The sequence below is a fragment of the Mytilus californianus genome, unplaced genomic scaffold (genome assembly GCF_021869535.1).
Source record: "Mytilus californianus isolate M0D057914Y unplaced genomic scaffold, xbMytCali1.0.p SCAF_2, whole genome shotgun sequence".
NCBI classification, from domain to species: Eukaryota; Metazoa; Mollusca; class Bivalvia; order Mytilida; family Mytilidae; genus Mytilus; species Mytilus californianus.
The window spans coordinates 57294097-57309649 of NW_026262668.1; the positions used below are offsets into that span (position 1 = coordinate 57294097).

The window sequence follows — 15553 nt, forward strand, 5'->3', positions numbered from 1 at the left end:
AAATATCTCTTCACATGTTTAGATACTTGTACCTCATTGTTTTTCAATATTTGGGGTATGACCATTCCTGATGATGGCAAATCCAGAAAAGCGATTAGGACGCAATAAATTGATCAAGTGTTATTTTCCTATTTATTTTTTTGGAATTCTCTTTTTTATTGAATCATTGTTTCCCCCAGGAAGTGATATACTCAATTGCATTGTATTATTGTATTAAATAAATTTTATAATTTGTATCCGTCCTGTTTATTGGAAATACTAAATATCAATAAAAATTAAAAAAAAAAATGTCCTCGGTTAGGTTTATGTTTATTCTAATAATTCTTTACTATTTCCAAGCAATCGCAGGTAAGTGCTTACTATTCATTTCTTAAATACATTTGACTTTGTTATTTACTTAATAGCCTTCTTGCTATCTTGATTTGAGTGCTACTGCTGAGTCTTAAAAAGACGAAATATGCTTCAGGTATACCTAGTTATAAACATAACACAACACCTTAGATTCACAGTGTCTGACAGAAGTGGGTTCTATTTTAGGTGCCACGGGAGGGTAAGAATATCTGACTCCTTATCTGGCACACGGAGTGTTTACGGAGACTAAGACTATCGAATACATTACATTAATGATTTCGTTTCCTTTATAAAATATATATTTTTATCAATTTGAGCCAAAATTTCTAGTTCAATAAACCTGTATATCAATTTTAGGATGCATAGTATATAAGATAACAAGAATGCTATTTTTAGCTAGTCTGTGTGAAGCTTCATCTGGTGCAGTAAAACAGATACCTTTAATGTTATTGCATGCATCTCGCGTGATATATTTGGAGAATTTGTTTGTTAAGAATTAATTTTGATAACAAAAAAAAAAAAACAATTCAAAACAGGTATGATAAATTTTGAAAATTGAGACAATCGATGGTAGATATTTTTCCTCCGGTCATTGATTTTCAGGCACCAATTATTTTTCACACATGCAAAATTAAAGCGTGAATTTTAAATTTCCAAAATCATTTGTTTAATTGCACATCTATCTATAATTATGTATTCCATTATTCAAATTTCATCTCTATCATTCCAACAAAATCCACTACGATATCGTTTACTTTTTATGAATATTATACAATTACTGTCTTTTGATGAGGTAAATATGTGGTTTTATTGACTTTTGACAAACTGGTTCAGTTTAAAGTCAATTAAACCATGTATTTATTGAAACAAAAAACTGTAATGATTTTATTCCGTATTCCAAAAGAGAACATGTATGTAGAGACAATTATTTACCAAAACCAATTGTACATCAAACAATTTTACTATAATTATACACGTAAAAGCACGCAACGTTTTGCGCGGTGAATATACTTTTTCCGCAGGTGAATATGCTGTTTTATTCAAAATCCAATTCATATAGAAACACCTACCAAAGTTCTATCAATATTGAATTAATAGTTTTGTTTACTTTTATTTGAATCATTTTTATTTTCGTAATGATTTTTTGTTTATATGTTTGTATTTATTAGTTTGATGACATGTTACTGATAACGTATACTTGTCTTAATTCTCTTGCCTGGAAACGAGGAAATCTAACATCATTGTGAATCTTATCATACTTCAATTTGTGGAGATAAAATTTTAAAACCAACGGCTATTTCCACATATGTGTACATCCCTGACTTTCAAATGTTTGGGTTTGGGCATTCCCGATGAAGGTTAAATAAAGGCAACAGTAGTATACCGCTGTTCGAAACTCATAAATCGATAGAGATAAAAACAAATCCGGGTTACAAACTAAAACTGAGGGAAACGCATCAAATATAAGAGGAGAACAACGACACAACAAAAACACAACATTAAAATGTAACACACACAGAAACGAACTATAATATAACAATGGCCATTTTCCTGACTTGGTACAGGACATTTTAAGAAAAAAATGGTGGGTTGAACCTGGTTTTGTGGCATGCCAAACCTCCCGCTTTTATGGCAATGATAAATATAACATTAAAATGACAACATTACATGACAGGATTACAATACAAATAAATGGGAGAACATATAGAACAAAGAAACACACGAATAATAGCTAATCCAGAAAATCGCCTCAGACACACGAAATTCATAAAGTGTTTTTTTTTTTTTTCGTTTACAGTTCATGTTGACTTTGAAGAAAGAGTCATGGTTGTTATTAGGAATTTATTTTTGTTCGATGAAGCGTTGTCCTTTCATCTGACACAAGCATGTTGGCGAAAGATTCAGTCATTATGCTCTCTTAGGAAAATTATGAAGTAGGAAAATGGTTATATAAATTTATTCCAGCCCGGGTAAGTGAGGAGGACAAATCATAAGGCACCAACACTAAAATATTATGTTGTATATCTAAAAAAACACAAATGTCCCGCGTCGACAATTATATGCTCATAGGGTTATCTAAATAGTTTACCAGTATTCGATATGAAATACCATACAAATAAAAAATAGTTTGGTTTAAGAATAACTCAAAACTTGTAGAATTAACAAAATTGATCCTAACTGTAATTGTTATTAATTATAATTTATCATTTAGGTGGTTTTGAGAAACCTTTATCATGGAAGGAAGCAAGAAGCGAATGCAAGACAAAGAACAAAATTTTGTCCCCTTTGAAGTCAGTCCAACGAAATTTGGAAAGTCACTTCAGGTCTAGTCGATCTGTATGGACATCAAATTATGGTCTTAATTTAGGATGCAATAGTAGTACAGGTAAGCACATTAAGATTAAGGTTGTGAAGATACATATTGCGTTTGGCATTTCTCATAAACTGATAAATATTTACCTTTGGCGAAAACGTAACATTGTAACTACAAAATATTACGTGCAATAAAGACCATGCTTTAAGTTTCCATTCTCTTTTTTTGTTGTTGTAATCATTGCAAAAATCTTTTCTTCTTATAAGTTATTTGTTAATATAAAATATATGAACAATTTCTGTTTTAATTGCTAATGGCATTTAAATTCTCTATTTCAGGTTCTTGTGAAAGTTTATACATTGAACAAATTCCGAAGAGCGAACATTATGAAGGATTGTGTCAGAATGGTTGGTATATTGTCAAATGGGACATGCAGTTGATGTAGAATAAAAATAAAGTGTGTAACCCAAAATATGTTTTAGGTGACTTTTGCAAGTCTACAAACTTGAAGATTTTATTTTCTTCTTAATTCTTACACTTCAAATTAGTTTTTATGCAATTCTCAATTTTTTGCTACGTACGCTGCCTTCACATTTGCAATGCACAAATGATTAAATTTTGCCTGATGATCTGGAATATCTTTCTTGAGTTATTTGATGAATTTTTACAACGCTTGGGTCGATGCCACTGCTGTCGAACATTTCGTTCCCGAGAATATCACCATCCTAGTAGTTAGAACTTCTGTGTTGACATGAAACATCATTTATACGATAATTGTCTGTAAATTGACTGGTTATAAAATGATGAATTATTTGAAACAATCAGGTTTACCCCTATGCATAGACGTATTTGGTACAACTGTTCGGAATTTTTGTTTTCAATGTTATTCAACTTCGTATTTGATTTGGCCTTCATACTGTTTTAATTCAAGCGCCACTGATGACTCTTATGTAGACGAAACACGCGTCTGGCCTTTCAAATATTAAGCCCGGTATCTCTGAGAAGTTTTCAAAAGAAGACACAAACATAAGGTACTCATTATAATCATCAATAAAAATTCCCGATATATGACTTCATGGCAAGGTTGTCCACAGCCTAGACATATATTCTCTTTTTATACTCCCGCAAAAGGCGGACGTACTGTATACCGATGACCGTTTGTCTATCTGTACAAAACATAAAGCATGGAGACCGGGCAAATCGAGTGAATATGGAAAATAACAATAATTATTTAAAAACCTGTGCGAAAATATTATTACATTCAATTTTTTTATTATTCTGCGAACATTACTTGACGTCCATTACAATTTCACACATCTACGAGAAAGAACCTTAAATACACACTAATTGTATTCATTGTCACATGCTCATAGCAAACATACAACTATGCTAACAGAAATACACATCAGAATTGAGAATGCACAGATTTATTCATGGACGTATGTTTTTTTTAACAGATTACTCAGCCACCGGAATTCAAACACATTTTCAAATTGGATCTAACAATACCTTTGAAGGAACATGCAGAACAGGTATTCCCGTTGACGTAATCAATATGTTGACACTTAGTCGTGCAATCAAAGAAATGGAAGTCAATACAAAGTACTGGATAAATTCTACGAATATTGGTACGTTTAAAGTTAAAATTTTAATTGTTGGCGTAGTTAGTATTAAGAGTATCAGATCTATTCTTTTTCTGTTGACTTACAAATATTATCCGTGGTGTTAAATTTGATAAACGATTATCATTATAATGGTCGTCAATCGTCACCAATTTCAGTTGATAAAATATTTTACCATATGTGTTCGTGATGGTTATAAAGGTGAACTCTTGCAGTTTTATGAGGAAGAAAGACTAAAATCGTCATTTCAAAAATATTGCGATCACCAAAGCGAATTAGATGTAAATCCCAGTGTAATCTTAAATTACAAGAACAATGTTTGTTCTTCCATAGCTGACATGTGTGTCTACTTTTTTCCATTTGGCACAAACACTGGCTTTGTCAGTATTCTCGATTTGTTACTGTCTACTGTGTTGAGAAATGACATCGCAATTACATACAATATGAAGAAAAATCCAGAAAACGCTCCGGACGCATACAATTTAGTAAAAAAGTATTGACAAAAATATCTAACTCCAAGGTAAATTAAAAAAAGGGGGAAGTCCGTAAAACGCTCGACTATATTAGCCAACGGAACGAACGGAACACAACTGTCATATTCCTAACTTGGGAAATGTTGGGTTACACATATTTATATAGCTAACTAAACCTCCGTAAACGACATCTATCTGGAGCTAGAAGAGAGGAGAAGAGAGCAGAAACTAGCAAAAGTGGTTAAATGAAAATCTAGGAAGAAATGAGTGAAAGCGTCATATGCTGCTGGAAGCAGGCATTCTCTAATGCAGTTCTTCGTAACCCAGTATATGAAAAGCAATTTAGCTAAACAATTGAATGATGATGATTGGAGAGATCTTGTATTAACACAAGAAGTAATCAAAGACAACGATGAATCTCCTAACATTCCAGGATACAATCAACTCCAGTCCTATGCTTCATTTGTTGCTGTATGCTTCAAAGAAGATCAATTGAAAATGTTTTGAGAAAATTGAAATTTGGTGAGGCCGTTCTGTACTTAGATGCCACAGTGGCAGTAGAAAGAAGTTCCAATAACAAGGAGAATCCAGTATTTTATTATGCAGCTGTTGTTAAAGGCACAAATCTCAAAGATCCATCAATTCCAACTTAGGAAATGTTAAGTAATGATCAGTCATCAACTGCAATAATACTTGGTCTTTTTAAATCCTAAAAGTCCATTAGGTTGTTTCATCGATGGAGACCATGCCAACCCATGCGAGTAGAGGTTGATTTTTCTTGGCCGCTGATAAATGCTACCTCACTAATCTTCAATTAAGAAAATGTTTCTTCCTACTTAAATAGAGCTTGAATTCTTACAAACAACAAAAGCCCAAAGGAAAGTTTCAGTACCTTACATATCTGCTCTTCTCGTCTACTAAAAAAGAATCAGAGACAAAGTCGGAAAAATGACAGCAGATAGAGGGTTAGAATAATTCTACAAATACATATTCGGACTGTTCCAAAATGCCAAAACTTTAGAGACAGCTTCTACACTTTTATAAGGAAATGTGTTTGATAGGTCAAAGTGAAAATGAAAGCAAAGATGAAAATCGATTTATGACTTTTGAAGAGCGGTATACTACTGTTGCCTTTATTGGACAACTTTAATAAAAAAATAAGAAATCTTTTTATTCCCAAAGAAATAGATGATGTAAAGACAAGCCTTAAGGATGAAGAGGAACCTGAGATAATGTCAGTACAGCGAACTATAAAGACATCGTCACCTTTTCATAGACATTTTGATAACGTTAGGATGAGAACATTAGGGTGAGAACAAAAGTCGCAAACACAGATTCCAATAGACCAAATGAGTATTATTGTCGCGAAGTACTGGACCTGCTTGATTCCTATTTGAACTTGTTTCCTTTGTGGAGTGGGCTTTTGTTAGTTATAGAAAGTGCCAGTCGGATGATAACAAGAAACTCTAACTACTAAGTAGAAAGTTGGTTCAACACTGTCGAAAAACAAAATACTAAACAAGAAGCATCTTCGCCCAGCTGGAGTATTTATCAGGCATATACACACTGACATTAAAGGTTAGATCATTTTTCAGTGACAGTCAAAATTTCCCCGACATCCATCCCGGACGGCCTGATATCAATGGACTTCAACATGAAACAATTTAATTCATTAGAGAGAGTAAACATATTTCAAAATTAACAGTATCGTGTCAGTCTAATCAAGGATATCCGAATAGAAGCATTTTGTTTTCAAATGAATATTTTTTTTCGTTCCAAACTATCTTATGCTATATTTTCCTTTCACAGTTTCTCATCCATACGCCTCATAACGAATGGCGCTAGTTTTTCTTCACGAGCCTGTTCCCTCTTAGGTCGTACTTTGCGTCATTTTACTAATAAAGCTGAAACCCGAAAATAATCTCACGCTGACACAACAACACAAGCTGACGTTTATTTATGATACTGCTAAGAACTCATACCTATTTAGAAAGGTTATAATTAACTTGTAGATTAAGGTGTCTGAATATTTGTAGATATGTCATATTTGCCATAATTGGTCAAATATGATATAATTAAAAGCATCTAAATTGGTCGCAATTTTGAGTCTGGTGGAAGCAACACTTCTTATAAAAGCATTATCTGGTCCTTGAAATTGGTAAAGTTGTAAAATATTTTAATTCTTTTAATATTGTGTTAATTTATTTGAGAGATTGATAAGATGAAATAGTCTTTTCACTTGATGGTACAGAAATATCATCTCTGTCACAAACTTGCTTTGATTGAACTGTCGGACATAATTTTACCCATTTATATAAAAGTTTTTTTTATTGTGAAATTAGATTTATTGCATCTTTTTGCACATTCCTTTTGATGCGAGAATAAAAGCATATATGTGAAACCAGACATGCTAATGTCTTTGAATAGTTGAACGGTATTGGCATCCGTTGTACGTTAACTTTTACAAACATTTTGTCTTATGAAACTACTAGACCAATTGAAACCAATATTAAAATAATCAAACTTAGCCACAATCATCCTTTGGGTATCTAGTTTAAAAATATATGTGTTGTAATTCCTCTTGGTAACCAATATGGCCGTCAAGGCGGAAAATATAATATAGGGGTAAAATGCAAGAACTGTCTATTATTTTGTGAAACATTATAAATATACAGGGCAAAAATATTAATTTTGTCATATTCACGTACCGTTTAATACGACCAACCTGTCAGCCAACCCTTTAAGGATTGCCTTTAATGTCGATTTTTACGATTATTACCATTTTGGATATTATCTTGAAAACTATGATATCAAACGAGAAATAACAACATGACCAGCAGATCAAGATCTACAAAGAATACAAAATAAGGTGATGTGGCAATTGCCAATTAGACAATCTCAACTATCCAATGAAGTCCAAATGAAGTCGAGTTTGTTGAAATCGTTAGTTGACTTCTATTTGATTTTACCCTTTAAAACGATTTTTACCTTTTGCGTGTGCGTGGTTTTTTTTGTATAAGTTGTAGTAGAGAGAAACAGATAAAAGTTTAAATGATCTACAAAAAGATGACATTGTTGAAGTCGTTAATCGAATACCAATTGTAGTGATTGCCATTGAATTAAGATGTTTTTCCATATTTGTGTGTGTGTGTGTGTGTGTGTGTGTGTGTGCAGAAATATATTATATAGAAATAAACTGCATAAGCAAAAACGATCGGCAGCACAAGATAAACAAATAAGTCAACATGGTCGAAATCGTCAGTCAATGACTCTTTATAAGAGTTATTGACCTTGAATGACAATTATATCACTAGTTGTGTTTTTTGTGTGTGAAAACTTGAGTAAGTAGAGAGAAAATGTAGTTAACAAAAATAATCAGCAGGACAATTTCTACAAATAAGTATAATTGCCAACATTAATAATCAACTCATTAATTATGTAATTAATAGTCCAAATAATATTTGATTTAAATCTGTGAACTGTTTTATGTATCGTTTATATAATGAATAGAAGAACCATATTGAAACTATAAGTTCTATTAATTTCAGTTGTACTGGAAATTCCAATAGAAAAAGTAAGTATTTATCAATTTATTAAAATACTTTTTAAATTAAATTCTCTGTTGATAACTTAATAAATAAATTGTTTAAAACACTAAGGTTCCAACTCCTTCAGGCAAAGTCAACCTTAGATACCTTTCGTTTTTCTTTAAGGCCCCTTTTGGTAAAATATCTCTTCACATGTTTAGATACTTGTACCTCATTGTTTTTCAATATTTGGGGTATGACCATTCCTGATGATGGCAAATCCAGAAAAGCGATTAGGACGCAATAAATTGATCAAGTGTTATTTTCCTATTTATTTTTTTGGAATTCTCTTTTTTATTGAATCATTGTTTCCCCCAGGAAGTGATATACTCAATTGCATTGTATTATTGTATTAAATAAATTTTATAATTTGTATCCGTCCTGTTTATTGGAAATACTAAATATCAATAAAAATTTAAAAAAAAAATGTCCTCGGTTAGGTTTATGTTTATTCTAATAATTCTTTACTATTTCCAAGCAATCGCAGGTAAGTGCTTACTATTCATTTCTTAAATACATTTGACTTTGTTATTTACTTAATAGCCTTCTTGCTATCTTGATTTGAGTGCTACTGCTGAGTCTTAAAAAGACGAAATATGCTTCAGGTATACCTAGTTATAAACATAACACAACACCTTAGATTCACAGTGTCTGACAGAAGTGGGTTCTATTTTAGGTGCCACGGGAGGGTAAGAATATCTGACTCCTTATCTGGCACACGGAGTGTTTACGGAGACTAAGACTATCGAATACATTACATTAATGATTTCGTTTCCTTTATAAAATATATATTTTTATCAATTTGAGCCAAAATTTCTAGTTCAATAAACCTGTATATCAATTTTAGGATGCATAGTATATAAGATAACAAGAATGCTATTTTTAGCTAGTCTGTGTGAAGCTTCATCTGGTGCAGTAAAACAGATACCTTTAATGTTATTGCATGCATCTCGCGTGATATATTTGGAGAATTTGTTTGTTAAGAATTAATTTTGATAACAAAAAAAAAAAACAATTCAAAACAGGTATGATAAATTTTGAAAATTGAGACAATCGATGGTAGATATTTTTCCTCCGGTCATTGATTTTCAGGCACCAATTATTTTTCACACATGCAAAATTAAAGCGTGAATTTTAAATTTCCAAAATCATTTGTTTAATTGCACATCTATCTATAATTATGTATTCCATTATTCAAATTTCATCTCTATCATTCCAACAAAATCCACTACGATATCGTTTACTTTTTATGAATATTATACAATTACTGTCTTTTGATGAGGTAAATATGTGGTTTTATTGACTTTTGACAAACTGGTTCAGTTTAAAGTCAATTAAACCATGTATTTATTGAAACAAAAAACTGTAATGATTTTATTCCGTATTCCAAAAGAGAACATGTATGTAGAGACAATTATTTACCAAAACCAATTGTACATCAAACAATTTTACTATAATTATACACGTAAAAGCACGCAACGTTTTGCGCGGTGAATATACTTTTTCCGCAGGTGAATATGCTGTTTTATTCAAAATCCAATTCATATAGAAACACCTACCAAAGTTCTATCAATATTGAATTAATAGTTTTGTTTACTTTTATTTGAATCATTTTTATTTTCGTAATGATTTTTTGTTTATATGTTTGTATTTATTAGTTTGATGACATGTTACTGATAACGTATACTTGTCTTAATTCTCTTGCCTGGAAACGAGGAAATCTAACATCATTGTGAATCTTATCATACTTCAATTTGTGGAGATAAAATTTTAAAACCAACGGCTATTTCCACATATGTGTACATCCCTGACTTTCAAATGTTTGGGTTTGGGCATTCCCGATGAAGGTTAAATAAAGGCAACAGTAGTATACCGCTGTTCGAAACTCATAAATCGATAGAGATAAAAACAAATCCGGGTTACAAACTAAAACTGAGGGAAACGCATCAAATATAAGAGGAGAACAACGACACAACAAAAACACAACATTAAAATGTAACACACACAGAAACGAACTATAATATAACAATGGCCATTTTCCTGACTTGGTACAGGACATTTTAAGAAAAAAATGGTGGGTTGAACCTGGTTTTGTGGCATGCCAAACCTCCCGCTTTTATGGCAATGATAAATATAACATTAAAATGACAACATTACATGACAGGATTACAATACAAATAAATGGGAGAACATATAGAACAAAGAAACACACGAATAATAGCTAATCCAGAAAATCGCCTCAGACACACGAAATTCATAAAGTGTTTTTTTTTTTTTTCGTTTACAGTTCATGTTGACTTTGAAGAAAGAGTCATGGTTGTTATTAGGAATTTATTTTTGTTCGATGAAGCGTTGTCCTTTCATCTGACACAAGCATGTTGGCGAAAGATTCAGTCATTATGCTCTCTTAGGAAAATTATGAAGTAGGAAAATGGTTATATAAATTTATTCCAGCCCGGGTAAGTGAGGAGGACAAATCATACGGCACCAACACTAAAATATTATGTTGTATATCTAAAAAAACACAAATGTCCCGCGTCGACAATTATATGCTCATAGGGTTATCTAAATAGTTTACCAGTATTCGATATGAAATTACATACAAATAAAAAATAGTTTGGTTTAAGAATAACTCAAAACTTGTAGAATTAACAAAATTGATCCTAACTGTAATTGTTATTAATTATAATTTATCATTTAGGTGGTTTTGAGAAACCTTTATCATGGAAGGAAGCAAGAAGCGAATGCAAGACAAAGAACAAAATTTTGTCCCCTTTGAAGTCAGTCCAACGAAATTTGGAAAGTCACTTCAGGTCTAGTCGATCTGTATGGACATCAAATTATGGTCTTAATTTAGGATGCAATAGTAGTACAGGTAAGCACATTAAGATTAAGGTTGTGAAGATACATATTGCGTTTGGCATTTCTCATAAACTGATAAATATTTACCTTTGGCGAAAACGTAACATTGTAACTACAAAATATTACGTGCAATAAAGACCATGCTTTAAGTTTCCATTCTCTTTTTTTGTTGTTGTAATCATTGCAAAAATCTTTTCTTCTTATAAGTTATTTGTTAATATAAAATATATGAACAATTTCTGTTTTAATTGCTAATGGCATTTAAATTCTCTATTTCAGGTTCTTGTGAAAGTTTATACATTGAACAAATTCCGAAGAGCGAACATTATGAAGGATTGTGTCAGAATGGTTGGTATATTGTCAAATAGGACATGCAGTTGATGTAGAATAAAAATAAAGTGTGTAACCCAAAATATGTTTTAGGTGACTTTTGCAAGTCTACAAACTTGAAGATTTTATTTTCTTCTTAATTCTTACACTTCAAATTAGTTTTTATGCAATTCTCAATTTTTTGCTACGTACGCTGCCTTCACATTTGCAATGCACAAATGATTAAATTTTGCCTGATGATCTGGAATATCTTTCTTGAGTTATTTGATGAATTTTTACAACGCTTGGGTCGATGCCACTGCTGTCGAACATTTCGTTCCCGAGAATATCACCATCCTAGTAGTTAGAACTTCTGTGTTGACATGAAACATCATTTATACGATAATTGTCTGTAAATTGACTGGTTATAAAATGATGAATTATTTGAAACAATCAGGTTTACCCCTATGCATAGACGTATTTGGTACAACTGTTCGGAATTTTTGTTTTCAATGTTATTCAACTTCGTATTTGATTTGGCCTTCATACTGTTTTAATTCAAGCGCCACTGATGACTCTTATGTAGACGAAACACGCGTCTGGCCTTTCAAATATTAAGCCCGGTATCTCTGAGAAGTTTTCAAAAGAAGACACAAACATAAGGTACTCATTATAATCATCAATAAAAATTCCCGATATATGACTTCATGGCAAGGTTGTCCACAGCCTAGACATATATTCTCTTTTTATACTCCCGCAAAAGGCGGACGTACTGTATACCGATGACCGTTTGTCTATCTGTACAAAACATAAAGCATGGAGACCGGGCAAATCGAGTGAATATGGAAAATAACAATAATTATTTAAAAACCTGTGCGAAAATATTATTACATTCAATTTTTTTATTATTCTGCGAACATTACTTGACGTCCATTACAATTTCACACATCTACGAGAAAGAACCTTAAATACACACTAATTGTATTCATTGTCACATGCTCATAGCAAACATACAACTATGCTAACAGAAATACACATCAGAATTGAGAATGCACAGATTTATTCATGGACGTATGTTTTTTTTAACAGATTACTCAGCCACCGGAATTCAAACACATTTTCAAATTGGATCTAACAATACCTTTGAAGGAACATGCAGAACAGGTATTCCCGTTGACGTAATCAATATGTTGACACTTAGTCGTGCAATCAAAGAAATGGAAGTCAATACAAAGTACTGGATAAATTCTACGAATATTGGTACGTTTAAAGTTAAAATTTTAATTGTTGGCGTAGTTAGTATTAAGAGTATCAGATCTATTCTTTTTCTGTTGACTTACAAATATTATCCGTGGTGTTAAATTTGATAAACGATTATCATTATAATGGTCGTCAATCGTCACCAATTTCAGTTGATAAAATATTTTACCATATGTGTTCGTGATGGTTATAAAGGTGAACTCTTGCAGTTTTATGAGGAAGAAAGACTTAAATCGTCATTTCAAAAATATTGCGATCACCAAAGCGAATTAGATGTAAATCCCAGTGTAATCTTAAATTACAAGAACAATGTTTGTTCTTCCATAGCTGACATGTGTGTCTACTTTTTTCCATTTGGCACAAACACTGGCTTTGTCAGTATTCTCGATTTGTTACTGTCTACTGTGTTGAGAAATGACATCGCAATTACATACAATATGAAGAAAAATCCAGAAAAACGCTCCGGACGCATACAATTTAGTAAAAAAGTATTGACAAAAATATCTAACTCCAAGGTAAATTAAAAAAAGGGGGAAGTCCGTAAAACGCTCGACTATATTAGCCAACGGAACGAACGGAACACAACTGTCATATTCCTAACTTGGGAAATGTTGGGTTACACATATTTATATAGCTAACTAAACCTCCAGCAGTAAGTGTTATTTTCATTATCATATAAGTTAAACAATGCATAAAAGGATATGCTGGTAAATCGCCTTACTTGGTTTCAACCCTATTGCATTTATGTGATTCTAACAAATGTAACTGCCTTGTTAATATGTTTATACAAGAATGTACGATATATGAACTGACATAGATATTCTAACTCCCTTTTAATAATATTTAAAAGTAGTTTACGAGTTTAGTGTGAACATTCATTTATATGAAAAGTGACATTTAGTCACAATTGACCCCATCATTGCTACTGTGTTTACATTTAATATATATGTTTTATCGACGAAATGAGATCTGACAGAGCTAAGAAAATCGATCTTATACGGTTTGCCTATCTGGTAACATTTATAACTATAATGGGGATCACATGTTAATCGACACTTTTCGTGAGTCATGTCGGTAAATAAACACGAAATGTTGATACTTATAACGATTCCAGAAGATAAACTTTTGCATGTTTCAAACATAGGAACATATTTTGGTCTTGTTAAATGTATGGTTTCATGACGGGGCATTTTATAGCCGACTATACGGTATGGGTTTTTCTCATTGTTGAAGGCCGTACGGTTTCCTATAATTGCTTACATCCACTTTATTTGAACTTCGGTGGATAGTTGTCTCATTGGCAATCATACCACATCTCCTTATTTTTATATAGTATATTATAGTAACACTTTATGCATTTACTTCTTAGCTACTGACAGTTTTGTATTGCACTGTATGCTGTATACCAAATATCCAAATAGAACGGAAAATTATGAACAGCTGACCAAAACTGATTGTGGACAAAAATATCCATTTATATGTTCAGAAGGTATTTGTCTTATAATCCGAAAAAGGACATTCGAATACATTGAACACCATATCAAGAAAGACTTAGCTTTCCTTGTATTAATGTTTATCATTCACAAAATACATTAATCTTAAAAAAATGTTCATGAAGCAATTTAAGGGAGTGGAATAGGAAATCAATATCACAGACACTTAGTCTAGAAGTATCCTATGTAAAAGTTTAACGCCAACATTATTTTAAAAGGTATGTCCTGTTACTATACGTTTGCATTAAAAACATTCGATATGCTTTAAAAGAAAAAGAAATGTTAAGAGTGGCAATACTAGAATTTTCTACCATAAGACAAACGACGAAAATGTGAACATCAACATGCGACTGGACGGCTTTAAATGATTAGACAAACCTCTACCGTATGGAGGCTACTCTAAAATATTCTCGGAAAATACAATTGTGCACAAATGCAATTTGTAACTAGTGTTTCCTTTCTCTCATACAAAATGTGAAAAAGGAAGTGTACGTGGAGCAATATACTTATACGGCCCAGTGATTTGGCAGTTTACATAATTACTGTGGTTTTAACTTTTGTAAATTAAATGGTTGTATTTATATTGTTCATCGTGGCCTTCGTTCCACACTTGATTCAAGTATATGTCCTTTGTTTCTTAGACATGATAACATTAAAATTAAATAACTTCGATAAATCTATGTTTCTACATTAGTTATGAGTGTAATTGCTGCTTATTTTTGTGTATTGATTGATATTCATTTATTAACATTGTAACGCGCCAAATATTACGTTACCTGATCCTGCTCTTGTTTATGAATATTTTTTTATTATGTCTCAATTAAGAGATACAAAAGTATAAAAAGCGGAACAAATGCACCAAACAGCACCATAGAAGTATATGTCAAGCTATCAGTTGCAACACCAAGTAGAAGTGCATGGTGATAATATTTAAGATCTGATGATTGAAGTATTCATATCAAAATGCTAGCATGATGTTTGCTCGGATATTTCTTTGACCGTGCACCGACAATGACGTGTATTTGAGTGCAGTGCACGCGTAGATTTTCCTGCACTAAGTGATAGTAGAAACTATCATTAAACTTACATTACACAGTATAAGTACAGTAAATTCTTCTGTTATTTTATTATTTCCTTCACCGGAGACCAAGATGTAAGCTGAGTAGAAAACCCTTCAACGTTACAATATGTATATCATACATTGCCAAAATAAGTTTTCACAGCAATACTTTTTTGAAAGATAAAAAGTCCTTCAACGATCATGAATTACATTTAAAGTCAT

At 32.0% G+C, this 15553-nt stretch overlaps 1 protein-coding gene across 8 annotated transcripts in view; it reads left to right on the plus strand.

The window, feature by feature from the left end:
- The first annotated feature begins 230 nt into the window (after positions 1-230).
- Positions 231-15553, plus strand: part of LOC127730100 (uncharacterized) — a 77419-nt gene continuing 62096 nt past the window's right edge. Inside the window, exons 1-5 of one of the 8 annotated variants that reach the window (XM_052238186.1) lie at positions 231-348; positions 2564-2737; positions 3004-3072; positions 4123-4293; positions 14148-14267. In XM_052238186.1, the coding sequence (XP_052094146.1) occupies positions 288-348; positions 2564-2737; positions 3004-3072; positions 4123-4293; positions 14148-14267 (595 nt within the window). In that variant the 5' untranslated portion in view covers positions 231-287. Of the gene's footprint in view, positions 349-2563; positions 2738-3003; positions 3073-4122; positions 4294-8718; positions 8835-11048; positions 11223-11488; positions 11558-12607; positions 12779-14147; positions 14268-15553 lie in introns of those variants that run through there. The other 7 variants (XM_052238187.1, XM_052238185.1, XM_052238179.1 and 4 more) reach the window with 7 other exon arrangements.